Genomic DNA, 25,821 nt, shown 5'->3' with positions numbered 1-25,821 from the left:
ATCTTCCTGTTCTGCAATACAGACCTCAATAAAATATGTAAATTTCAATTAAAAAAAAGATTAAACAATCAACTGAAAAGGACCTCATACTTCGCTTAACAATACAACTAAACAGCTACATCCACGTGTTTGTTCCAGACCAGAGATTTCTAAAAGCCACCAACACCGTCCGATCTTCATAAAAATCATCTTGTACGTTGTTTGACAGAACAAAACTGAGTCAATGGAGATTCTTCAAACTTGTACGGCTATGATATTACTATCTCTTTACTTTTTGTCTATGCATCTGCCCTCAACATATACAGAAACTCTCTCTCTTTTTTATTTTCTCTCTTGTTTTGTCATCGGTGCCTCCAATGGCGTTCTCTGCGACTTTGCGTTGTCCCTCTCTATTCCGCCTTCCAAATAGTTCACGCCCTTTGCCTCAGACCTCTACTTCTTTGTCCTTCCGATCTTCACCGGCAGTTCTCAAACAGAGAAGATCATTGGCAATTCGATCCGCTTCTTCAATCGAAGGTATTGCACATATATATATATGTATGTATGTATGTATGTGTATCTGTGTGTGTGTCTTAGTAAAAAAATATCAAGGAAAAGTTCCTTTCAGGATTGCCTAATTTGGCTAATTATGTATTTCAGCTCAATGTTCATTTACTTTTGTTGTATCTCCATTAAATTTCGATTGAAAATATCTAAAAATAAAAATGTCACCTGAGAAATGAAGGACTTATTAGGTATCATTTTAATTCTTTTCTGTAATTGAAATCGTAATTGACACGAGAAGCTTTAAAGAAACCATTTTTGAAAAAACTTGTTGAAAAACATATCGAATTTAGGTTTCAAGAATTCAAAGTCCATTAGAAAATTATAAGTATTGTTTTTAGAGCCACTGGTTTTCCAATATTTGATTATATACATATTTTTAAAGATTATTATCAAAAGATACCAAAAAATTACATAAATGATCGTATAAAAATGAAAATTATGCCCAAAAAATCCATAAATAAATTTGTATTCCATAAGGTCGCGTGTCTGTCGCATCAGACGTCCTGCTTTAACTTTCCCAGCTCCAATTTAGTAGAAGGGGTACCTTCTCATCCTTACCCACATAGGGCCCTTTCTCTGGTTTGATTCGATAGGGCTCTGGATGATGCCCTTAGTTAAAGGGGCTTCAGCCCGAACTGATCATCCACGAATCCCGTGGACGCTATGTTATATTTCACTGGTCAATTCCTACCTAGATTAAGAGCAATTGGCTTGGACCCCAACCGATTAATCACTAATTCAAATAAATGAAATACAAAATACATGGGGATGTAAAAGCCTTACCTCAACTCCCGAACGCTCTACTGGGTTACACGGGGAATGGGGGAGAGAATTAATTACAAATCCCATCCCCCAACCCAACCCCACATTAAAAATTGATAATAATACAAAAAAAAAACCTTTAAATTGTCTTTTCGCAAGTATTTCAATTCTGTTACATAAATCAGTTTTTGCCATTTGCGCTAGCTTAAGTTACAATGTTAGTTAAACCACATGCAATCACATGAAATATAAGTGGGGATGCATTGAAGATCGCTGGTTAATAGATACCAAAAAGTAAACATTTTCGTTACTTAAAACTCCTTTATGTACAAAGAGTGATAATTTGGAGAAGGTGTTCAATGCAGTGTGCTATGTTAATAATAACTGGGAGGGGAGGGAACAGTACAAGCTTAACCTCTGGCATTATTTGTGCAAAGTGGCTTTCTTAGGCTTGAATATGCATATTTGTTCTCACTTTTTTCATACCGAGCTTCTACCCTTCCACCGAGCAATGGCCTTGATATATTCATTTCAATCATTATGATTTAATATGGAGGCTACATGGATAAATTTAGGCCTTTCTCTTTTTTTTCTTTCCTTTTTCCTCTCTCTCTCTCTCTTCTCGTGGGATTCATTGTTTTCTCATTAGAATGATTTAATGATTAAATCATTTTAATAAATTACATTATAATGACCTGAATTTTGCGGATAACAAGTATTTGCCTTCAATTTTTCTTCCCGGCACAATAATATACCAAATGCTTGAAAAGTTGAAGTTTTAACCTGAAATAATTTGTAATTGTCATGAAATTTACTAATTAATACAATTGATGTAGTACTTTTTGATATGTTATTGATGGTTTATAATTTTTCTTGAACTATTATATGATTGTAGACTTGTAGTTGTACAAATCTCCTTATGTCAAGCCCTATTTGGTGCCTTTAATGGATTATGTTCTCCTGCTAAATGAATAAATTAATAAATTAGTTGTATGTTTCAGCACCACCAACATCAGGGGGTCTTGCGCCTGCAATTTCTGTGACGGATAATGCACTGAAGCATTTGAATAAGATGAGATCTGAGAAGAATGAAGATTTATGTTTAAGAATTGGTGTTAAACAGGGTGGATGCTCTGGTATGTCCTACACAATGGAGTTTGAGAACAGAAAAAACGCCAGACCAGATGATTCCATCATCGAATACAATGGTTTTGTGATTGGTAGGCTTTATGTTCTTGTTTCTTTATTGTTTAATGTTCTCGAGTAACATAAACTGATATTAGAGCAACCAAATTCCTATGTGTTTCTTGATGACAATTCTCCCATCATTTGTTTTACTACGTATATTCAGGTTGAGTCAAGACCTTGTAGATACCTCCTATCTAACAATCCAGGTAAGTGAGAGTGTGAGACGTGAAAAATTGAAATTGAACCAAACAAAACAATGTACAAGTAACCATTTCAAGTCTGCTAATAGGTTTCTGTTTGAGAATTTTGTTTTGGAATTTCCCTAAGGACCTGACATAGCTCATTGAACAATAGGGATTCTAAAGAGTAAACTTGGCATTGTTGACGATAACCAAGCATCATTTTCCAATGTAACATTTCCAAGATAAAACCTTTTGAGGAAGAGAAAAGTCTTTACACAGTAAATCTGAACACGAGGCAAATACGCTAACTTACCCGTCAGAATCCATCGCAACTGCCTTTTGAATATAACCTATTTGGCAACATTTTTTTCTTGCTAATATCTTACTATGAAACCAAATCCCCAGCCAATGGCCCACACTTGTGTTCCTGACCTTTCTTTGAATAAATCTGGAGTACAAATTCGAGTCTTTTTGGGTGGTAATCCTTAAATAAAATTTTATAGTAGCGATTAGGGATTGTTTGATGTGCTTTTAGATGTATTAAGTTTCATAATTTGGTTGTAGGTATGGTTATGCAAAATATTTAGATGAAAACAGGTTCTTAAAGATTTTATGTTATTGCGGTTGAATGGAATTAGTGTGGAAACTAATTGTGCATTAAGAAGGGAATGATCACCCAATTGATTGATTTGCATTAACACTAAGCTGGTCAGACTAGGAAATAAGAAGCATGTTAGAATAACATCTGCATGAATTTTTAATTTTAGTAGAGGCTGTGTCATGTCTGCTGCTGAGAAGAAGAAGAAATCCACAATTCTTATTAATCTCCTAAAGTAATGATGATTAAGAAGAAGAAATCTGCACTTCTTATTAATCTCCTAAAGAAGAAGAAGAAATCTGCAATTCTTATTAATCTCCTAAAGGAATGACGATTATTCCATACACAGGTAGATCAGTGGTACCAAATAATTAGAACACTAAAAATAAAATAGGCAACAGGTAAAGATAAATACTAGCAAAAAAATCAGTGGTACCAAATAATTAGAACCCTAAAAACAACTTCCAAGAACCCTTGTTCCTGTTTGCGCATAGGTCCCATCTTCATCTGGTCTACACTATGTGGTTGAAATGGTGGATGAACATGTACTAGTGCTGAAGATGCTACAAGTCCACATGTAGGTACACCTCCTGGTAAATCAGGAGGCTCAAAGATGCCTTGATAAGGAAATCAACCCTACACTTTCTATTACCTGCTCTTCTATCCTATTCTTCTTCCTTTCCTTCCACTGCTGCATCTGCATCAATCAGTGGTAAGAACTATTTTCAGAAATTCATGATTCCATTCAATGTACAAATTGCTACAAAAGAATTTAAATAACAGGAGGTTGGCAAAAAAAAAATAAAAAAAAAAATAAAATGAAGAAATAGAGCAGCAGCACAAATTGTAGTCAAACATGGAAGGAGTTCAAAAATGAATTCATTTAAGCAGTCCAAAAATGATGGCCAAATTTTCCCTGAATCTGTTGTCTGTCAGGGTAGTCTGGGTAGAACTGAACAACCAAAAGGAAGAGATCAACCAGAAAAGTGTGCTTGTGGTTGAAGGGTAGTTTGTTATGTCTGTTAGGGATGATACTGTTTCTACATCATGTATTTCTATTCTGTGGTTGAATTACAGTACTGCCCCCTGCCCAAAAAGAAAAAAAAAAAAAAAAAAATCAAAACAACAAAAAAATCAACCAGAAGAGTTCGCTTGATTCAGTGCAAATCTCTTTAAACCTTGGTATGACAAACACATGGAACCAGCCAAATATAAGACAACATAAATGAGGGATCGCTTTGCCTTGCTTTTCATTCCCAGTGAAATGTGTCAGCTTGAACAAGTAGAAATGATATAGATATTATAATTATGCGAGAGGGTACACTGTTTCAAGAAAGTCACGGGACTCAACTTATCAAAGAAAAGAAAGTAACTGGACTGAAGCTTTTTTGAGTTGATCTCAAATCAACTCTTCTAGATTATTGATCACAAGAACTTGAAGTTACTTCACTTGGAAGAGTTCTTGATATTATATATATATATATCTATATCGTCTCTCAATTCAAACTTGGTTAGAGTGACTTGATTATTTTATTAATATAGCATCTCACATTTAAGTAGCTTGTTTTGAGTTGAGGTTAGGGGAGGAAAATCTGACGTCTCCTACCCTGGGCCGAAACTTGCTTAGGTTTACCCTATAAGGGTACTTAAAACATCTATTAAACTCAACCCTTAGACAATCACCACTGACAATGAACTGAAGGGGCTATAGCATGCAATTACTGATCCAAAATCTCTTGGCTTTAAGTTTGGATTGGGTTGACTGTGCAAGTTTGCTTGGCATGCAAAGTTCAACTGGCCCAATAATGACCCAACCCATGGTTCAGGTTTAATACTTATAATTATAGTTAGGTGTTAGGACAACTGGCATTTGAAAGAAGTAGGTCATGCTGTAGCTTACTTTTTTGTTTCATCTTTTTGCTGTATAAATGCCAAAACGTAAATGCATCTGGTCATGTAAAATACTAGAAGAGCTACTAGTTGCACCATCTAAAGTAATAATTCTATGCCAATTGGTCTTATATCATTTTCTTTTTACTTGTTTCTGCAGTTTGTGATCCAAAGAGTCTTCTATTCGTTTATGGGATGCAGTTGGACTTCAGTGATGCACTTATTGGTGGAGGCTTCTCTTTCAAAAACCCGAATGCAACGCAAACTTGTGGCTGTGGTAAATCATTTGCAGCTGAGATGTGAAAACTTGTACATGGAAAATTACGCATAGAATTAATTTGTCATAAGAAAAACCTAGTCTATTTGATATTGTAATGAACTGTTTGGTTGAGAATCATTAAGTCATTGTTTCTGAAATCTTGGAATGTGTTTCTGCATGCCATCATGCTTCCCCCAAGCTCATTTAAGTTCATACTATTGCATCTATATAATGGTAAGATGCAACAGGAATATGGGCTCATAATCCAGGCAATGCTTCTAGATCAATCTATTCTGGAATACTACACATCTAAAGTTCTAAATTACAATTTTGGCATCGATAAGTTGTGTTTCGGGAGTACCTAATACCTAGAAACCCTTAATTTAAAACTTTGAGATGTTTATCTCAAATTCTTTTTTTCTTATTTTTGTCTTTGACATTGAAAGTAATTTCTGGAGCTATTGTGCTTTCAACTGCCTTTGAAGCCAGTGGTCTTCGTGCCTTTTATGTGGTTGCCATATTATGGGCAAACCATTCTCTCTTTCATAGCGCTATCCTTTGTCTGTCTCTTCTGTTGTGTGGGCTTTGCAGCTCAGGTTAAATCACTTTATGATACAGGTGCAGTGCTTGGTCAAAATTATACATGCCATACCGTGTTGGGGGACTTTCCCATCTTTATCTACTATGTGAGCTAATTGTGACCTAATTCTAAGTTCTAGTGAATGCATTGGTCCCTCGAGAAGAATTTTTTTCAATAACTGGGGTGTTCGGGGATTTAGCCCGACTAATAATCGAGAAGAATTTCAACTCGTCAAGTTTATGACAATTGAGGCCTACTCTTTGCAGGGGCACCAGTGCCATTATAACTTTATCCCTCACGGCTCTCTAAACATTCTTCCCAGTTACTGTGTTCAAATTTTATATGACTCATCATATTTGTGGAACTCTCTAACCTTAGGTCTTCAGTCTTCTTCATCATGTGCTGGTAGTTCCGTTGTAAATGATGGAACCAATTGGTGGATGTCATGCTCATGCAAGGATGTGTTCGAGTTCGAGTTCATGCTCAAGTGTATTTGACAAGTTCATGCTCAAGTAAATTTGAAATTTAGATCCTCTCTAGTGCATGAGAAGAGCGTGGAGATAATTTCATTGGAGGTGTGGACTTTATGGGCATGTGAATCCTACCATTGTGAGGTGATGTCTATCCTAAGTGCATTGTATCGTCAAGGCACTACAGATGGTTCTAAACCAAGAAAAAATCTGTAACCCAGCTTCACAACTTCACCGACCCTAGCTCAGAAAACTTCATTGCAGCCCGGATTAGCATCTCCCAAACTAAATTATCTCAAAGATGCATAATTTCCGTCTGTCAATGTCAACGGAAATATTTGAAAAAGAAAGAAAATGAAATTCAAGGAAAGAGAGAGAAATGTCCATATCTTTGAATAAAAGTCAAATTTAAAGTCTATCAAAAGACACAATGTCGTAAGATTAATTTATTCAATTACTTGAAATGATGAAAATTATGTATAAGGATCATACCACGGGATTTAAAGTTTCCTATTTGGGGTTAATTGATAAAAAGCCCTTGTGATATATAAGTTTCAATTACAAAAATGATTTTTTTTTTTTGATATTTTAGGAATTTTTAATAGTTGAGGAGGACAAATTTTAATCCAAAAAGTAATTTATACAAATTTGCTTCAATTAAAAGGAAAAAGGGAAAGTTTGCCGCAATTCACACCGTGTCAATTCTCCAAAAAAGAAAATAAAAATAAAAAATAAAAAAAAAATTCACATGATGTCGTTGGTCCAAGTACTCCGTATTAAATTTTCATGAAAGAGGGGCACTCTGGTAATTTAATTCCTCCCGACCTATCGGATCTAGACGGAAGGTTTTCCACATTTTGGAGCTCACGACCGTTGATTTGAAATCACACAATGATATATCAGAGGAGGGATCATCCGACGGTCCAGATCTCAGGTAAACGTACTGAGGACCACTTCATCATCACTCACTCGCGCAGTAACATTGTAACAACACGATATAGAGAGAGGGAGCTTATATCTGGCCCAAACCCTAACCAGCAAAACTGCTCGAAGAAGAAAGAAGACGACGACGAAAAATTAGCTCTGATCATGTCCTTCTCTACTCGCCTCTTGTCCAAGTCCAGACAGGTACGCTCGTTTTTACTTATATATATATATATGTGCCTGTATTGAGTTCTAGTTTATGTGGTTTGGATTCTGCACTGGATTTATGATCACATTCATTGACTTCAGAATTAAACGTCTGATCTGCCATCTTCCTATATAGCAGATAAGATGTGATAATTTGGGCGATGCAACTTGTGTTTATGTCTATATATGTATATTGCGTCTAAATCCCGTGATTGTAATCTGTTGATCTTAGTAATGTGGTTTGTTTTTTTATTTTTTTATTTGTTTTTATTTTTAATTGACTTAAGGAAATGATGGTGTTCATAAGATTAGAAATTGTTTAGAGGATGTGAAACCATTACGCAGTGGCAATTTTTTGGTTTCGATGCTTCAATATTTTGGTTCAGTTTACCTTACCCAAAATGAAATGAAAAAAAAAAAAATGTTGTGTCATTTTGGGTGACAATATGGTGCCCTAGTACACCAATTTTGATATTAAAATACAGACATACCTTTTCAATTGGAATTTCCTGTGTTCGGGGCTCTATATTGTTCTAAGCCTTACCTTCCGGAAAAGAAGAAAAGAAAAAGAAAATATATTGTTCTAAGCTATAGAGTAAGCTTTTAAAGTGATTCTATGCACCTCTTTAGGTTTTGATGGGAACGAGAGAAGAAAACAGAAAACTCTTAGAAAATTATAGCAATGTAGAGTACTTCATACTAGCAATACGTTTTGTTCATCTTTCATTTGGAAGATAAGATCATAATATGTTCGGAAAATAAAATAAAATAAAATATCGAGATTAAAAGGCACCGTTAATTTTATTGGGGAAAAGTTTGATTAAAAGACAAATTGCCAATTTGGTTAAGATAAATTGAAATTCCAGAGTACACTGCGTTAATATTTAAATTGTTATAATGCTCAGATTGACTTATGGTTTTACATGATATTATGGCTCTAGTTGGTGTGGAATGACAAATTAATAGACAAACCCAATTGGGACAACATTAGTTAAGTTGATTTAGGTGGACATTCGTTACTTAAAATTTGGATAAATTTGCCAAAACAGCCAAATAACTAAAACTGGACTTCGCAAAATTCTGTTTCCAAATCATTCCTATATTTAACAATCCGAACAAAGTTGTATTCGTTTCCAAGGAGGAGGAGAAAGATAGAGTAGAAGAATTCTGCACAATTGCAAATGTAAAACCATGCTCTCTTTCGGTTGCCAACCGAATTTTAAGGCATTCATTGTCATGATTCAACATTTGGAAACTACTTTTTTTTTTTTCCTTGTTACACGTAAGTCGTATTTTTGTATTTTTAAGCAGTTTTCTTATATGTCCTGTTCATGGTTCTGTATGTTTATTTCATTTCTTGTGGTTATACAGTTGCATGCTGGCCAGTTTCTTTTGCAACGGGAGCATGCTGTTCCTATCCGTTCCTTTGCTAAAGAAGCTGCTCGCCCAGTTCTTAAGGGAGATGGTTAGTGAATCTGTAAAGTTATATTTCATTCATTCATTGTTTCCTTTTCTTTTCTTCTTTCCCTTCCCTCCTTTTTTGCATCATCATTCATCAAGCATTTCATATCTTAAATATACACTTCTCTCTCAATGATATCATGCATAAGTAGGCCTAGTTGCATGTCACCTATATGCATTCTCTACTTTCTGTTTGTTTTCTTGGGTGATTGCACTTCACATGCTACACATTTGTGGTTGTATATTTGTTGTACTATGCAGATGACCTAAAAGTCTGTCATTTATTTATGCAGTATGCACATATATGTTTGTTTTATGTCAAATTGTAAATTGCAAAACAACAACCCCCCCCCCCCCCCCCCCCCCCCCCCCCGCGCGAACTATCATTTTAGCAAAAAACTGTTTCAATTTTCCTCAAAGCTAGCAATTCACTCCCTTGTCGTTTGTGCACCATTAGAAAATGGACAAAATAGCGATCACATGCCGAGCACTGGACATTTTCAGTTATGAAATTACTAGAATTCCCTTTTATTGAGAAAAAAAACCCCTTGGTAATCTTTTATTCATAACCAACCCATTTGTAAATGTGTACAGGAAATGGGTTATTAGTTTGATCCATATAACAACACAAACAATATATGTGTATCTACATCTATATCTGTATATGTAATTGTAGTGCAGAAGGTGAGAGGCGCAAAAGGGAGTCGAAGGGTGAATGAGGATGAGGAAGATAATGATCTTGAAGATGAAAATTTTAATACTGAATATGATGAGGTAGAGCAGTGTATCAAATCTGTAAATCAAACAGAAAGCCTTATGATCAGAAGAATTTCCATTTGATTTTCACAACCTAATTGTATTTCATTAATTATATTTAATCACATATGCTGATTTACTCTTAAATATACTTCAATACTCTGTTTCAAGTTTCAATTTGGGGTTTCTATGACGTATATTTTAATCATGTATATGTGTGCATGCACACACGCGTGCAAACAGACACGCGTGCACCCAACTTTTAATTGGAGCATTTTCATTGCCCACTTCCATCCAATAGCGTAAAGTACTGTTGTTACTCCGTGTCCATCACTTTGTGAAGAGACTAGAGATATGTATATAGACATATGTATGTGTGACACATATATAGAGAGAGAAACAGAGAGAGCGATTTGTAGGCTTGGGCATGCAAGGAGATAAAAAGAAGAGTTGCATAACTATGGGATTAGGCCAAACTGCAGAGGTGGAGGAGGAGGAGTAGGAGGAGGAGGAGGAGGATATTGATGGCGGGCTGCTGGGCTTCCATTGAAGCCAGGCAATTTCTTTTACCCAATGGTAACTTTGGCTTTTGTGGTCTCCGATCCTTTAGAACCTGATTTTCTGGTCATATATGTCAACACCATCTTCAAAATCTTTAGCAGCTATAATGCCAACAGAGTCTTTGGTTGAATCTGGTAAAAAAAATAAAATTCCTACAGTTTTTATTTATTTAAGATAGTCATTCGGGGTTATTTTGAAACTTTACAATGTATATCATTGTTCATCTTTCGTAGAGGGTAAAAATGTCATTTAACACACATGATAACGGCAACCGGACAAGTTGGCCTTAATTGTAAGTTTATGATAGTTTAGGGGGTTAGTTGCTTCAATGGATCCATTTGCAAATTTGTTATAGTTCAGGGGATTTTCTGCAATTTACCCATTGTTAATATTGAACTCAGTGTGGTGGTTGGCTAAAAATTAAACACGTGTTTTTATCAATGGACATGGTGGAACTATCTTGCCCACTATAACATAGAAGACTGATGAAGTGAAATCAAATAATGCATTTGTCTGTGACGTGTGTTTTTACCATATCGGACACGGTGCTATTGCATTTAACAATTTATTGTTGCAAACAAAACATGCATCCAATGAATGATACCTTAAATTCACTTTTACCGATTTGAATATCTTTGGTTGCATTCTGTGAAAATTTATCAATATTGTTAATGTTTAAATGAATATGAGATCTATTGTTGAAGAAAGTCGGTATATGTTTTTCGCAATTATTGTATATGGTTTAATTTATAATGATTGGGGAATTGAGTAAGTATATCTGACAAATGACCTGCATTTGTGCTGAGAAGAGATGTTGAAGAACATTTTCTTGGAGATTAAGACGAAATTTGAGACTGCCCTGGGGATACTTAAAAAGGAAAAGATCACCATTGACCCTGATGACCCTGCTGCAGTAGAGCAGTATGCAAAGGTCATGAAGACTGTTAGAGAAAAGTAAGTTTTTCTATGTTTTATTTTTTCTTCATTCTGTTGTCTTCATTGATTTTTTAAATATATAATTAGTTATTACCTTTGGAGTGTCTTTTTGTGATTTCAGCTTGAACAATTGCTTATGCTGGTTGTTACTTGAGCGCGCATGTGTTACCATATACCAATTAATGATTGTCTTCAAGCTCAATTAGTTTCCCTTTCTAATTTCACCATGTAGGCGAGTGTGCTGTTTATATAATTGCAAATGACTGCAATTTTCAGGATAGTGAAAAAAAAAAAAAAAGAAAAAAAAAAAAGAGAGAGAAAACAGAACTGTAAGGTGTCACAAGTGGTTGGAAATAAAGGTTTTGGCATAGGAAGGAGGGAAGGAAGTCCCATTCTCGAGTAAGTACTGATCGAAGGAGTTTGTGGACTTGGACAAGTGTGGAGAAGGGTTTCACAAGTACCTTCACCTCACTGAGTTTCTGAAGCATATGCTTAGCCGGTTTACCCTTCCACTTAATTTGCTGAGCCTTGAAAGACTCTGGTTAGCTAAGCATGTTTTGGCTTGAAGCCTTATATATCCAAAAAGTATAAGCAACAAATAAGGTCGCTCATGGACCAGGCCTGGGTTGGTTTGAAGGTTAGCTCCAGTGCATTAAACTCAATTAAAGGCCAATTTCTAAGTTTAAACCAATTAGTATATCTTAAACATGAAATTTATTTTAACCCATGAAGTTCTATTCCACCCATTTTAAATGGGAAAGTAAACTTCCTTTTTAGTGGTTTAAGCAGTAAGTAAAAATTTGAGTTGAATTCTTCATTTCCAAATGGTCAAGGATTAAAAAGATGTTGATAGGCTTCTTCTCTTTATTACTAAATATGTGTAAATAGATGTAAGCATGGGTGGTCCACTCCGAGCCTCACCTGCTCCATATGAATACTAGGCAAATTGGGCCCAAGAAATAAGGAGCTTCACACCCTATGTTGAACATTAGCCTCATTTTTGCAGCAAGCCTTGGCTCGGGTTGGGGCTTGGTTTGAGATCAGGGTCTAATTTGAGCTTGGCTTTAAAATTTTGCAGGCCCACCTTGGACCATCTCAAAAAGTCTTGGCCTTGATATAGATAGTCTTTTTATATTCTATGAATTTATTCATATTTATTATGTTTCTTTGGTAGGTACAAGATTTTTTATTTTTCTTTTATTTTATATATTTATACAAATCTGAAGCCTCCACAATTGCATATGCTACTAAAGAGAGGCCTTCCCAAATATTTAAGAATTCTTTAACGATTTGGGAATTTTGAATTTGTTCCGATATTAGTTTATGTCACTCCATCTATAAAGAGGGAATTTTATCTTTTATTTTGAAGTTAGAAGATGTTTGGTGTTAGATTGCTGATTTTTAGATGGCTTTAGATGAGGTATATGGTATTGTTTACTGATTTCTTGCTGAATCAATATGGTATTTAAGTTTTTAATCTTTTTGGTATAATTAGGGAATGGTGTCTAATGTTTCTTGGGGTGGATTGTAGGGAAGAGATATGTGATAGGTTAGGTGTGTGCGCGTGCGTGAGAGAGAGAGAGAGGGAGAGACATGCCTTTTCTTTTGGGTATATTGTATTCGTTGTTTTTGTAGGAGAATTTGCCATCAACTATCTTTTCCACTATTTTTTTGGTCTACTGTCTCATTCTCAAATTAGGAAACTCCGTGTATTGGTTACCTTCACACTTTCAGAGATCCATCAAGTTTAACAATGAAAATTGCTTCTCTTTAGTGGAGTTAGGACATATGTTAGGTTTTTCTTAGGGAAATTTTTTTTTGTCTATTGTAGGATCTTTGACTAGATATAAATGATTTGCCAGCTCTAAACTTGATTCTGGTAATGAAAATTATATCTAAAATATACCCACAGCTTCCCATTTTTAGGTGTTATCAAATCCACAATATACTTCTTAAAAGTTTTAAAAAATGTGGCAAATTAGTTTTAAAAAAATCATCAACAAATGGCCTGAATAGATAAAAATATTTTTATCGGTTGGTCACAGGATTTGCTTGCTTGAAGAAAAAATTTACTGCCATGATAGATTTTGTGAAATATCCATTTATTGTACTCTGTACGCTGCTATACCCCAACCTTGACTGTACTGTAGTATTGTGGCATTTAATTCGATGGATAGGATTTTCATTGATTGAGCTTTTAGTGGTCCACATGATTGATATTAATTACATTTCACCGTGGTTAAAGGAAGCAGAAGGGGTGTGTACATATTTAATCACTTATAGATACTTGTATAGATTTTATGTTCACACCACCATTGATAAACTTTTACTTATTTCTGGAAGCTGTGTGAATCTATCATGTATAGCGCACATATTTCTCGTAAACCATAGATAATTTTGATCGACAAGAGTGAGTCTGCAAGGACATTTATGGTAATCATCCAATTTATTAGCTCCCTTTGGACTAGAGCCAATCACACATTTACACAATTCCTTGAATTTTAACATAGATTTAATAATTCATATTTGTAAATTGTGGCTGGTAGGTTACTTCTTTACTATGCATTTGTTTCACCATTCATCAACTTGCTGCTTGCCCTTTTATATTGTCATCAAATATTTGTCCACAATATAGACATGTCACGTGGATGAGACTACAGTACTACACATGGTTTTCTTTATGTTGGATTCACATGTAAGTGTACTTGCATCTCTCTGTTCAAATTATGATGCATTGCCTATTGTGCAACTGCAAACTTTTCAGGGCACAATTGTTCTCGGAATCTCAACGAATTCAATACACCATTCAAACACGAACACAAGGTATTCCAGATGCTCGGACATACCTCTTGACGTTGAAGGAGATACGGATCAAGTATGTTCCATTCTGTTCTTCCACCACTTGCACCAATTATTAAATAGAAGCTCATATCACCCTGCCATGGCATTTGTTTGTACCGTCTAGACATTTTTTTCCCACCTTGCCTACTGCCTTGCCTGCTTATACTTTGAATATTACAGACATGCAATTTTCATTTTCTATTATGGCTTTTCATGATGACTATGTCCAATCAGCTGTCTCATCTGATGTGTTCTTAACCAATTTTTCTCATCAAATAAGAATTTGGAGTGTCAATATTCTTCTTTTTGCATGTGGTTGTGACTTAGGAGCCTGTTAAAATCTTCCTGGTTAACTATTGTTAAGATTGTTCATAGCTCACTACATAATCATTTAAATGTTATATGTTAGGGAGCCTAGTAGCAATGATTTACCTATTTATTTCGGTACTTTTCTATCACTATTTCTACTTTATTGTGATTAGTCTCTATAGTTTCTACGAAATTCCACCATGTCATGTACTCATTTTTCTTTGTATAAATCTGAAAACTAGGAAGTGTGTAAAAGTTTAACGGTTGACTTATGTTTGACTTCTCTCTCTTCTCTTTTTGACGATGGAGTCTTCTACTCCGGCGTCGGTCGTTTATGTCTGTTTTTCGGAAAGGATTCGTGATATGCATCGTTCCTATCTTTCTGTTGCGACCCTACCACGCCTTAATTTCCACGGGCAAATTAAAAGTTGCTCTATAGGCCATGATCTGGTCTTCAGGGTTGATCATCATAGCATCCAGGAGCGTGAATCTGTATTGCGATCATGTCTGGTAGGTCGATTCGACAGAGACGTGGGCTGCCTTGAAGGGATTGAGGCATGGGCCTCAAAAACTTGGAAGGTTTCATGTGGGGTGAAAGTGTCTCCATTACCTGATGATCTACTCCTATTCAGGTTTCCATCGGAGAATGAAGCCTTACGAGTTTTGGATGAAGGGAGAAAGAGGTGGGGCGAAGCTTTATTATCCATCGACATTTGGTACTTCGCCGTCGGCTGTTCTGCTGTTAAAGAATGAGTTATACGAAGGGTGGTTTTGTTTGGTTTACCGCTACATCTCTGGTGCAACAAGTTATTTGAAGCAATTGGAAACTTGTGTGGTGGGTTTCGAGGTGTAGAGGCGGACGTCTCGCCGTGTGGACTGCGAATTCTTCTCTATGTTTCCGCCGGAAAATCGATGCCGGAGTACGTTTTTGTCGAGGATCAACGAGTTGCTTACAGGGTCAACTTAATAGAAGAAATCACACCTCGTATTCTACCGAAATCTTACTATGGTGTTGAGGAAAGCTCAAATATCTCGGCCGCTGCAACTAAAAATGGACACCGGAATGCACAGATCTTCCGCGGTGCCGAAGGAAAGTGGCGATTGCCCTTTCACGTGCCTGATGCGCGTCGCAGGTCCATCAATCATGCCCTTAGTCACCACCTTACGTTCCCTCGTAAAATCCGCGCTAACGGATATCAACCACGTGTGGCCTTAAGGGAGATATTTACGATGCTGTTACTAATGGGCCTAAATGCAGTTCTGAAGCGGGTTACGGGCCTCTCTTGCCAATCGGGCAGATCGCTCATCATAGACCACAGGTGACGCAAAGGGCTGTTAATCGGGGGCCTCTTTATTTTAAGAACAAGCCCAACCCACAGCCCAGTTCCAATTCACGATCTGGACCAAATGTGAATAATTTGAACATAAAGGTTTTGAAGGGGCCCAATAATAAAATCATTGTCTCTCTCATCAATTCCAAGCCCAGCCCACCTATTTCTAAAGGTGTTAGCCAATTACAGAGGCGTCGTTTTGACGATCCTTCTACAATCTTCTGGAGTTCACCGGAGAAAAGGAGATGGATGAACTTTTCTGCTGCGGCGACTGGTGGAGGTCCTATTGAGAAAGGTTTTCGCCACCCTCAATGCTGTGCAGGTTTATCATCTTCATCTCTCTCTGTTTCTTTACAGCCAAAAGGAAGTACCGTCAGGTCTTCGTTTCGGGACATTAACAGAAATCTCGGTGTTAGATGGTCTCGAAAAGAGAAGCAAAAGTGGATTCTTACTATTGCTCCAGGTACGCATTCAGTTTCACATCCTCAGAATCTTAATGATCCATCCTCTTCTTCTACCCCTTCTTGTACAATGAGGAGCGCCGGTGTTGTGCCGGATTAGGAGAAGAGGTGCGAATTGATTGTCACGAATAATGGAACTGTTTCTTCGCATGGGTTGAATACGGAGGGACGGAAAGATAGTGAGTTTGGCATTTCTAAACAGATGATAATTGCAGATTGTGCTGTTAAGAAATTATCTGAAGGGGTTACAGTCTGTGTGGGCAGAGATTTGCATTTTCAGTTGTCCAATGAGGAAGCAGCAGCTTTGATCAAAGAGCTTCGATTAAATGTAGCCCTGAAAGGTCTTAATACAGGGGTTGACGAGACTGATTCTGGTAGCTTCGCTGGAATAGGCCCTTTTGTTACAGACACTAATTCCTTTTATTAGAATGACAGGGAGGTGGATGAGGAGGTGCGTGATGATTTGGGGTCTATCCAACAGGTTTGCTCCAATGAGCACCTTGGGTGGAGAATAGTTCTGAAATCCTATAGGAGGTACCATTGGCTACGGTGCGACCGGATGAACATATTGCTGATATGGGGAAAGATTGGGTAGTTGACAATATTGGAGTAACTAGTGAGCTTTTGGGAGTCTCTTCAGAAGGTAATGACGTTCAGACATTATCTATCCTTCAAGCAATTGTAGAAGGGAGAGAAGTTGCAGTTACCAATGAGGTTATGAACGCGAAGCCTTTATCGTCTTGGAAAGGAGTATAGGAGATAAAGAATCTCATCTCTGAAGTTAACTACGAAGGGAAAGGAGGAGTGGCGAAGGAAAGGGGAAGAACCAGGAGTAGGAGTCTCAGGAAGGGTGGGGGGGAGATTATTTTATCTGGTTTACAATGAAGCTACGAATTATCTCATGGAATGTTCGCGGTCTCAATGATCCGAACAAGAGAAGGGTAGTGAAGGTAGCTTTAAGGAAGTGGGGTGCCCAGCTTGTTTGCTTACAAGAAACCAAGTTGGCATCCATTTCTGATAGGGTGGTTAAGAGCTTGTGGGGAGGAAGGTTTGTGGAATGGGAGGCTTTGGATGCTATAGGTTCCTCGGGTGGGATCCTAGTCATGTGGGATAGTAGATGGTTAACTCGAAAGGAGGCCTGGATGGGGAGATTTTCTGCATCCTGTGTGTTTAAGTTGGAAGAGGACAACTTCGAATGGGTTTTTACTGGTGTCTATGGCCTGGTTGTTGATGATGAGCGACCTATCTTTTGGGAGGAGCTTCGCCATGTCCAAGGATTGTGTTCTCTCCCTTGGTGTTTGGGAGGAGATTTCAATGCTGTTAGATCCCCGTCAGAGAGGTCTACAGGGGGTAGAAGATCCCTGGAAATGGACCAATTTTCTGATTTTATTGATGAGCATATTCTTATTGATCTACCAATGGAAGGTGCAGCCTTTACTTGGTCAAATGGTAGGGATCCAATCACTCTTTCAAGGCTGGACAGATTTTTAATTTCAGGGGATTGGGAAGAGAAATTCCCAGATGTTGTTCAGGCAGTGTTAGCAAGGGTTACCTCTGATCATGTTCCTTTGGTCTTAGATTGTGGTGGTTTATGTTCTCAAAGATCCCCGTTTAGATTTGAGAATATGTGGCTGCGAGCGGAAGATTTCCAAGGGAAAGTCAGATCTTGGTGGGAGGAAGTTACTGTTCGGGATCGCCCAGCTTTGTAATTACAAAGAAGTTAAGGGCTCTCAAATTTGCTCTTAAGCAGTGGAACAAGGATGTCTTTGGGAATCTGGAATGGAGAAAGAATAGAGTTCTTGCTGATTTTTCTGAGATCGATCGTCTTGAAGAGGCAGGAGGGGATATGGAATTTTTACGTTCCAGGAGAGTCTCTTGTCAGGTGGATTTCGCTGAGATTGCAAGTATGGAGGAGATCTCGTGGCGACAAAAATCTCGGGCTATTTGGCTAAAGGAAGGTGATCGAAACACAAAATTCTTCCACCGGCTTGCTAATGCTCATAGGAGGAGCAACCATATAGGAAGAATTCGGGTGGATGGTGAGGAGTTGTGGAGAGAGGAAGAGGTGCGTAATGGTATTGCCTCCTTTTATCAGAAGCTTTATACCGAGCCTTTAGTTTGGAGGCCCAAACTTGATGGTCTTCATTTTGAGGCTATCTCTGAGCTTGAAAGAGATAGGATTGAGAATCCTTTCACTGAAGAGGAAGTTCTTAAGGCTTTATCAAGTTGTAATGGGGACAAAGCTCCGGGACCTGATGGCTTTACTATGCGATTTTTGATGGAAAGTTGGGCAGTTGTAAGAAATGAGGTAATGAGTACTTTTCAGGAGTTTCATTCTTTTGGCGTCTTTGAGAAGTCGCTTAATGCTTCTTTCATTGCCCTTATCCCAAAGAAGGGAGGCGCTTCAGATATCAAGGATTTCCGTCCAATCAGTTTGGTGGGCTGTATTTACAAACTTATTGCTAAGGTGCTTGCTTTAAGAATGAGGGAAGTTATGGATGGGATCATCTCGGATTCCCAGAATGCTTTTGTTGGCGGTAGGCAAATTCTTGATTCAGTTCTTGTTGCTAGCGAATGTGCAGATTCCAGATTGCGGAGTCGTATTCCTGGAGTTTTATGCAAACTTGACATTGAGAAAGCGTATGACCATGTGAATTGGAATTTCCTACTCTATTTGTTACAAAGAATGGGGTTTGGATGTAAATGGAGGAAGTGGATTGAGACTTGTCTTTCGTCTGTCCAGTTTTTGGTTCTTGTGAATGGTTCTCCCGCTGGTTTCTTTGGTTGCTCTCGGGGTATAAGATAAGGTGACCCTTTGTCATCTTTCCTTTTTCTTGTTGTTATGGAGGGCTTAAGCAGACTTATGCGTAGGGTAGAAGACCTTGGTTTTATAAAAGGTTTCAGGGTGGGCAGAGATTTAGACCATCAGATGGAGATTTCTCATTTACTCTTTGCTGATGATACCCTGGTTTTATGTGATACTGATGTGTCTCAACTTCGATACTTGAGGTGTATCTTGACTTGCTTTCGGCAGTTTCCGGGCTTAAGGTCAATGTGGCTAAGAGTGAGCTTGTCCCAGTAGGGAATGTTCAGGACATTTCCTCTTTAGCTGCAGTCCTTGGATGCAGAGTGAGTTCTTTCCCTATTCCTTATTTGGGCTTACCCCTAGGGGTTTCTGCAAGGTTAGAGGGGAGTTGGGATTCCGTGATTGATAGGTATGCGAAGAGATTGGCAGGTTGGAAGAAGCAATACTTGTCAAAGGGGGGTAAAGTTACTCTTATCAAAAGTACGTTATCGAGCCTTCCCACTTATTTTCTTTCTATGTTCCAAATTCCTTGTTCCGTTGCAGATAGGATTGAAAAAATTCAACGGGATTTCCTATGGGGAGGAAAGGGCGATGAATTCAAGTACCACCTTGTCAAATGGGAGGACGTTTGTAAGCTTGTGAAATTGGGTGGACTTGGAATAAGACGTTTAGTTCCTTTCAATCAAGCTTTCTTGGGTAAATGGTTATGGAGATATGGTAGGGAAAGATATCGTCCATGGCGCAGGCTAGTATCTTGTCGGTTTGGGGACGAGGCTGGAGGTTGGTCTACACGTCCAGTTACCCTCGCGGGAGGAGTCAGGATGCGGAAAGCTATTCGGAAGGGATGGGATGCTTTTTCTGCCCATATTAGATCTAAACTCCGTGATGGTCGTCGTATTCGGTTTTGGGATGATCTTTGGTGTGGGGATCAGCCACTTTCTCGTACATTTCCTAGATTATTCAGTATTGCTGTTGATAAACACGCCTACGTAGTTGATTGTTATCGGCTTGATAGCAGTGGGATTACGTGGGATGTGCATTTTCGGCGCTCTCTTCAGGACTGGGAGATGGACGAGGTGTGTGTTTTTCTGGATCTCTTGTATCGGCAGGAGGGTGTTGGTAGAGATAATGATGTTTTGATTTGGGTTCCTTCTTCCCACGGTCGTTTTGAAGTTAGATCCTTGTTCTTATGTTTGTCTAATTTTGTTAATCAAGAATTCTCATGGAAAACCATTTTGCGGTCTATGGCTCCAACTAGAGTGGCTTTCTTTGTTTGGACTGCTATGAGGGGAAAGATTTTGACAGTTGATAACTTGAGAAAAAGGGGTAATTATATTGTTAATCGGTGTTGTCTATGCAAGGATATTGAAGAGTCCGTTGATCACCTCCTTTTGCATTGCCCTCTAGCGACCGATTGTTGGAATCTTATTGTTGGGTTGTTTGGCATGTGTTGGGTTATGCCACAATCTACTAAGGAATTAATTCATGTTTGGAGAGGATGTTGGGTGAGAAGAGATTTCGCGATTTCTGGAGAATTGTACCTCATTGTGTATGGTGGTGCATCTGGAAGGGGAGAAATAGCAGAATGTTCGAAGGGGAAGAGTCGCCTACGGCAATGGTCAAACTTTACATTCTTCGCTCTCTTTTCAATTATGTGAAGAGAAGTTTTTGTTCTTCTTCGGATGATTTAATTACTTTCTTGGATTCGTTGGGGCCTTAGTCCTGGTCCCACTCTTGTAATTGGGACGCGTTCCCCTTTTGAACGCCTTTTCTTATATTATTTTTACTTATCAAAAAAATATATATATATATTAGGGAGCGATGTTATAGTGGGGAAGCACTAGATGTTATAGTGGGGAAGGAGAACTTCTCTTTCTTGCTTCTAAAGAGAGAAAGCTACCCTGGCTGTTTTTGCAAATCTTCTTTTCCCCCTTCCCATCCATTTGCTCATTGACCCACTACTATTTTCTGCTACTCAGTCGCCATGAGCCAGTGGCGTTTCTCTGGCCATCCTCTTTTCTCTTCATTACTCCTTTCCTTTCCTCATTGATCTGTACATGGAAGGTATTGAAATCTTTTGAAATGATCTTCATGCAAGGTTTCAGACATGACCAGCGCACAGTGTTGAGTTTACAAGACTCTGGAAACCACACTGGCTCTACTCCATTATCGTCTCCGTCATTGGGATTAAGTGACTAGGAGCATGGTCATGACTGTGAGCTGTGAGGGTGTTGTTGAGCCAAGTCTTAGAGGATGCAGGGTTTTCAAACATGTAATCCTTTGGGTCAGTTGGTCATGGATGCCTGGGTCTTGAGGAGCAGCTGCTATGCCTCGTAGGTTTGCGGTTGCAAGTCATAACCTTGGCTTGGTTCGTTGTGGAGATGTGTGGAGTTTGTTGCGACAGTAGGGCCTAGGCATGTGCCGTACATTTTGCTTTGCATTTCCTTCCTGCAGCTTTTTGGGCTCTCCATTGTTGGAGACGAGTGGTTTGGTCACCACGGTAATGAAAGCTTGTGGTGGTTATGGCCGTGGGCTTGGTGGTCAAAGCAGAATGGGCTCCTTCATGGACCATAGTGTGTCTGTGATGAGATATGCATTGGGTTGAAGTAGGAGGAGAGGTGGCGTTTTAAGGCTACTTCCTGGACCCTATCCACTGAAAGTTGATATGAAGTTTCTTGAAGCATTAATGGCTAAGATGGGTGGTTGAAGGTGATGGCCTTGGCACTCGAGTGAAAATCGTGTCTACTCTTGTCTTTCTCGACATTCGAACTTCGTGCAGTTCTGTCTGCGATTTTGGTGAATCGTATATAATGCACATCCTTTTCGAAGACAAAAGAGAGTGAATGCTGAGCCCAACACGGTTCCATGTTTCAGGGTTATGTCCTCCACTACCGAATCTGGTGAAGGTGATCCATCTTTCATCTGTGATGGGAGGTTTTTGCAAATTTTGATTTGTCATTTTCCTTGGTGGACACGTGGCTTCCCGTTTCAATGATCCAGGTGTTTGCATTTATGCAGGATAACGTAAATGCTTATTGTAGTAAATGGCTTCATTTTCCTCGCATTTGCATTCGGGCTGTGTCCTTGCTTTTATATAGTAAATGGTGTACTTACTAATGGCAAAAAAAAAAAAGAATAATGTGAATGCTGCAGTTGACAACTAATTTGGCATTTTGCATTCCCCTTGTTATTCATTTATTTATGTTTTTCAGGAGAGGCCTCACTGATGAACTTGGTGCGGAGGCTATGATGATGGATGCTTTGGATAAAGTTGAAAAAGAACTCAAAAAGCCGCTCATGCGTAATGACAAGAAGGGAATGGCTCTTCTTTTGTCAGAGTTTGATAAGATAAATCAGAAGTAAGCGTGATTTCATAAATTGAATGTGTTTTTCTTATTTGTAGCAGATGTGCTCAATCCTTTTAATGGAGCACTCTATGCAAGTGGATTGATGCAAAAGAGAGGTAGCAGACAGTAGAAATGTCTGTTGTTTCCATATAAACCTATTACTTATGAAACATCTATAACAGATATGGGCATGTCTATTATGCTAATACTTTATGGGTAATGGTTTATTGTTGTTATATAAGTTGCATAATAATGTCAATATGTTTTTGTGTGCGGTGGCGGAGCCACATTAGGTCAAGCGTGGGAAATTTTCCCCACTGGAATTTTTTGTCATTTGTAATTTAAATATACACAAATTTTGATAATTCTTAAAGTGCCCCCACTGAACTCCAAAGAATTCACAAAAGCCCTTAGAAAAACTTTCAAAATTCAAAAAGACCCCTCATTTTCCAACTCATTAGCCCAACAAGATTTTCAAAATTCAGAAAATACCCATGTTTTTTCTCCTCCCAACGGATCCCACAAAATTTTTAAATATCAAAATTCAGAAAATACTCCTCCTTTTGCTATTTATTATTTTAATTCAAAATTTCATATCATATTATTGTAATGCTTGCCCCCTCTCAACTAAATTTTTGGCTCCGTGACTGCTCGTGTGCACTTTCATGTGTATGCAGTTCTCTTTTCGGAAAGGGGTAGTATTCTTAAGTGTCAACCAATGGTACTGACCATATTTTGTGGTTGTAAGCAGACATACTTTCTGGGTGCAATGTTTGTGAATGTAGCTTCTAAAGTGTGCATTAGCCTTGATTTTCAAACTACAATTGGTGTAGTTACTTGGTCTATTCACCTTCTTTAATATTCTTCCTACTATATTGTTCTGGATGCATCTTTAGGGGCGTTTTAATTTTAGTTCCATTATGGTTAATTAACAGCTGATTGTTGAAACATCTGAGTACACTAACACATGGAACGCTTAAACTTGATTACTTAGTTACCATTCTAGTCACCACTTTGGCAATCCTGGCTGTGTTCAAATTTTGATTTAAGATAGAACATTATTTTCCTGATTTTCCGCTGTGCGCGCGCGCGCTTGACCCTCCTGTTTCCATTTTGGGGTTAGAAGAAAAGATCTTGTTGATGAATCTATATGTTGGTTCATGTTAAATTTGATAAATTCTTCATTAGGATTACAGATTCTCCATGTGGTTGATGTGATTGGCTTATAAAAAATTCCAGGCATGTCTTGGCTTGTTCTTTTCCCTTCTTCAATAATGGTGAATGGTTTAACTTTCTCTGTCATATGCATTCTAATCGTAGTATTCAATTGCCCTACAGTTGCTTCTTAAGTTATCCAAGATGTGGAGACGGTGTTATGCAGGTTTCATGAATGTATTTAAGAGAAAAAGGATAACATGTTTGTTTGTTTATCAGACTTGGAGTTCGGAGGGAAGATTTGCCCAAGTACGAAGAACAGTTGGAAGATAAAATTGCAAAAGCACAATTAGTGGAGCTGAAGAAGGAAGCTCTTGAGGCAATGGAAACTCAAAAGAAAAGGTAAACACATTTTGCTGACCATCTTGCACTTATAAACCACATTCATTCTTGACTCATTCATTTAAGTAAACCTTTGTGTATCCTATAAAATAGAGATGCCTGGAGTCTTTGGTATTTGTGATGCCTCAGAATATTTCTACCCATTGATGATTGGATTCCTGAGAGTCCATAGAAATTTTGTAGAGATTCATATAGGTTATTAAATTTATATGGCTGACATTTACGTGATTGCGCAGAAATTTCTCTGTGACTCGTGCAATATTTTATTTGAAAAGCTGGGAATATAATTTTTTTTTTTTTTTTTTGATAAGTAAAATTTTATAAAAGCGCTCAAAAGGGGAGAAAAAGCTGGGAATATAATTTTGTTAAGGTCAAATATCAACATTCAGGAGTCTGGGTGAAAATTTCTTAAGAATAAGCTAAGTCTAATCTGATTTCATGATTTTCATTAGTAAACAACAAAAAAGGCTCAGTGTGTGTCTGACTCAGCTAACTTTTTAATGGAAATAGTATATGGAATGGTGAGTATTTTTTCTTGGGTCGATAATGGTAATTATTTTTTTCTTCGGAGATGGGAGAAGAGCTTTTCTTTTTCATTTTGCTTGTTGATTTGGGGAGAAGGGAGTTTTTGATTGAGCTGAGGTCATCTCCCTAATGAGCTTAAATTTGAAGTCTAGATCTATTAAGGCTAGCGAACAAATTCAAAGAAAGTTTTTATGAACTGAACACAAGCTGAGCTTCAGTAGCTCAGTTTATTTTACAGCCGTAGGGAGATCATTGATAATTCTGAAATCTCAGCTTTGAGCCTCTTGTTTAAGTGGTCTGTGGAGGGAGTGGTCATGTTGCTGTGATGGGCCTGATAACTAAGAAGATTAATTATTCCAATGATTTGTGTATGGACAAAAATGTTAAAATTTTATAGCGTCGTCGGTGTATTTGCAACATACTGATCTGAAAGTAGAGTAGCCTGCTCCATGGACCCTAGTTCCGACCCCAGTTCCCATACATCGTCTATATAGAGTACATGCAATTCTTATACTTGAAAAACTGACATTGCCGCATTCTTATTTTTCAGGGAGGAATTTAAGGACGAACCGATGGTTGATGTGAAATCACTGGACATCCGAAACTTCATTTGAGATTTGTTTGTGTTGTCAGTTTGTTTTGAGATTAACAATTGTTTGGAGAATGCAATCCAGCAATTGGTTGAAGATGAAGGAATACCTCTTTAGGTATTCTTTAAAATAAAAAAAAGAGATATTTGTAAGCGAGAAGCTACAACTGTATTACTGTTCTGTTCTTTTTTAATGTTTCCAGTTAATTCTGTTAAGGTTTTGCAATCTTGCATCAACCCTAGAGTTGAAATTAGAGTTGGTAACTCCCCTTGTTTTGATGGGTAAACTTGTTTCAACCATCTATTGTTACATATGGTTTGTAAGGCTTTGTTCCTGAATCGTGCCTTAATTGCTCTATCTTGAATTGTCAAAGATGCGGTCTGGATATGAATCTGAGCTGGAACTAGGCAAACCAGCAGAAACTCCCGTCATCCGATAATTTACAGAACAATTCGACAGAAAACAAAGCTCTTGTATAGCCATATGGGTTGGGTTTCCTTTGTAGTAGTTACGGATGTTACTGCTTTTATTTGGATAGAAATCTGCAAAATTACAATTTTGATGATAAAGTTTTCTATGGTTAGGTTCCATTTGTATACTTGGTGGAATTTGGCATATCTTAACCAAACCCTTCGCATGGGCTCGACGCGCAGAAAACCTTCCACTGGCAGGCGATCATGTTTTTCACAGGATTGATCGTTACTCATGTCAGCATTCTCACTTCTGATATCTCC

At 37.9% G+C, this 25,821-nt stretch overlaps 2 protein-coding genes across 2 annotated transcripts; both read left to right on the top strand.

Moving 5' to 3' along the window:
* The first annotated feature begins 257 nt into the window (after window positions 1-257).
* On the top strand, window positions 258-5,583 carry LOC132283617 (iron-sulfur assembly protein IscA, chloroplastic). The gene is made up of 3 exons (XM_059785603.1): window positions 258-516; window positions 2,310-2,528; window positions 5,327-5,583. Exons 1-3 carry the CDS (start codon window positions 357-359, stop codon window positions 5,467-5,469), a joined length of 522 nt encoding a protein of 173 aa, XP_059641586.1. The 5' UTR covers window positions 258-356; the 3' UTR covers window positions 5,470-5,583.
* A 1,860-nt stretch (window positions 5,584-7,443) lies between these two features.
* On the top strand, window positions 7,444-25,425 carry LOC132283616 (probable ATP synthase 24 kDa subunit, mitochondrial). Its single transcript, XM_059785602.1, has 7 exons — window positions 7,444-7,603; window positions 8,978-9,071; window positions 11,194-11,338; window positions 14,085-14,195; window positions 22,281-22,427; window positions 23,850-23,972; window positions 25,048-25,425. The coding sequence occupies exons 1-7, from the start codon at window positions 7,565-7,567 to the stop codon at window positions 25,109-25,111; spliced, it is 723 nt and encodes a 240-aa protein (XP_059641585.1). The 5' UTR covers window positions 7,444-7,564; the 3' UTR covers window positions 25,112-25,425.
* Window positions 25,426-25,821: the final 396 nt, after the last annotated feature.

Source organism: Cornus florida, unplaced genomic scaffold (genome assembly GCF_030987335.1).
Source record: "Cornus florida cultivar Cherokee Brave unplaced genomic scaffold, ASM3098733v1 CherokeeBrave_3.0.0_Hap2_Chr11, whole genome shotgun sequence".
Classification (NCBI taxonomy): Eukaryota; Viridiplantae; Streptophyta; class Magnoliopsida; order Cornales; family Cornaceae; genus Cornus; species Cornus florida.
The sequence above is the reverse complement of the archived record's forward strand: the minus strand, read 5'-3'. Positions and strand labels throughout refer to the sequence as shown.

What these genes read in the sequence shown, in the direction of transcription:
- LOC132283616 (XM_059785602.1), top strand. Translation starts at nt 7,565, where the DNA reads ATGTCCTTCTCTACTCGCCTCTTGTCCAAGTCCAGACAG. An exon ending in TCTTGTCCAAGTCCAGACAG is followed by an intron (nt 7,604 to 8,977) that starts GTACGCTCGTTT and finishes GTGGTTATACAG; the next exon opens with TTGCATGCTGGCCAGTTTCT. An exon ending in TTTGATAAGATAAATCAGAA is followed by an intron (nt 22,428 to 23,849) that starts GTAAGCGTGATT and finishes TTTGTTTATCAG; the next exon opens with ACTTGGAGTTCGGAGGGAAG.
- LOC132283617 (XM_059785603.1), top strand. Translation starts at nt 357, where the DNA reads ATGGCGTTCTCTGCGACTTTGCGTTGTCCCTCTCTATTCCGCCTTCCA. An exon ending in ATCCGCTTCTTCAATCGAAG is followed by an intron (nt 517 to 2,309) that starts GTATTGCACATA and finishes TGTATGTTTCAG; the next exon opens with CACCACCAACATCAGGGGGT. An exon ending in ATACAATGGTTTTGTGATTG is followed by an intron (nt 2,529 to 5,326) that starts GTAGGCTTTATG and finishes TTGTTTCTGCAG; the next exon opens with TTTGTGATCCAAAGAGTCTT.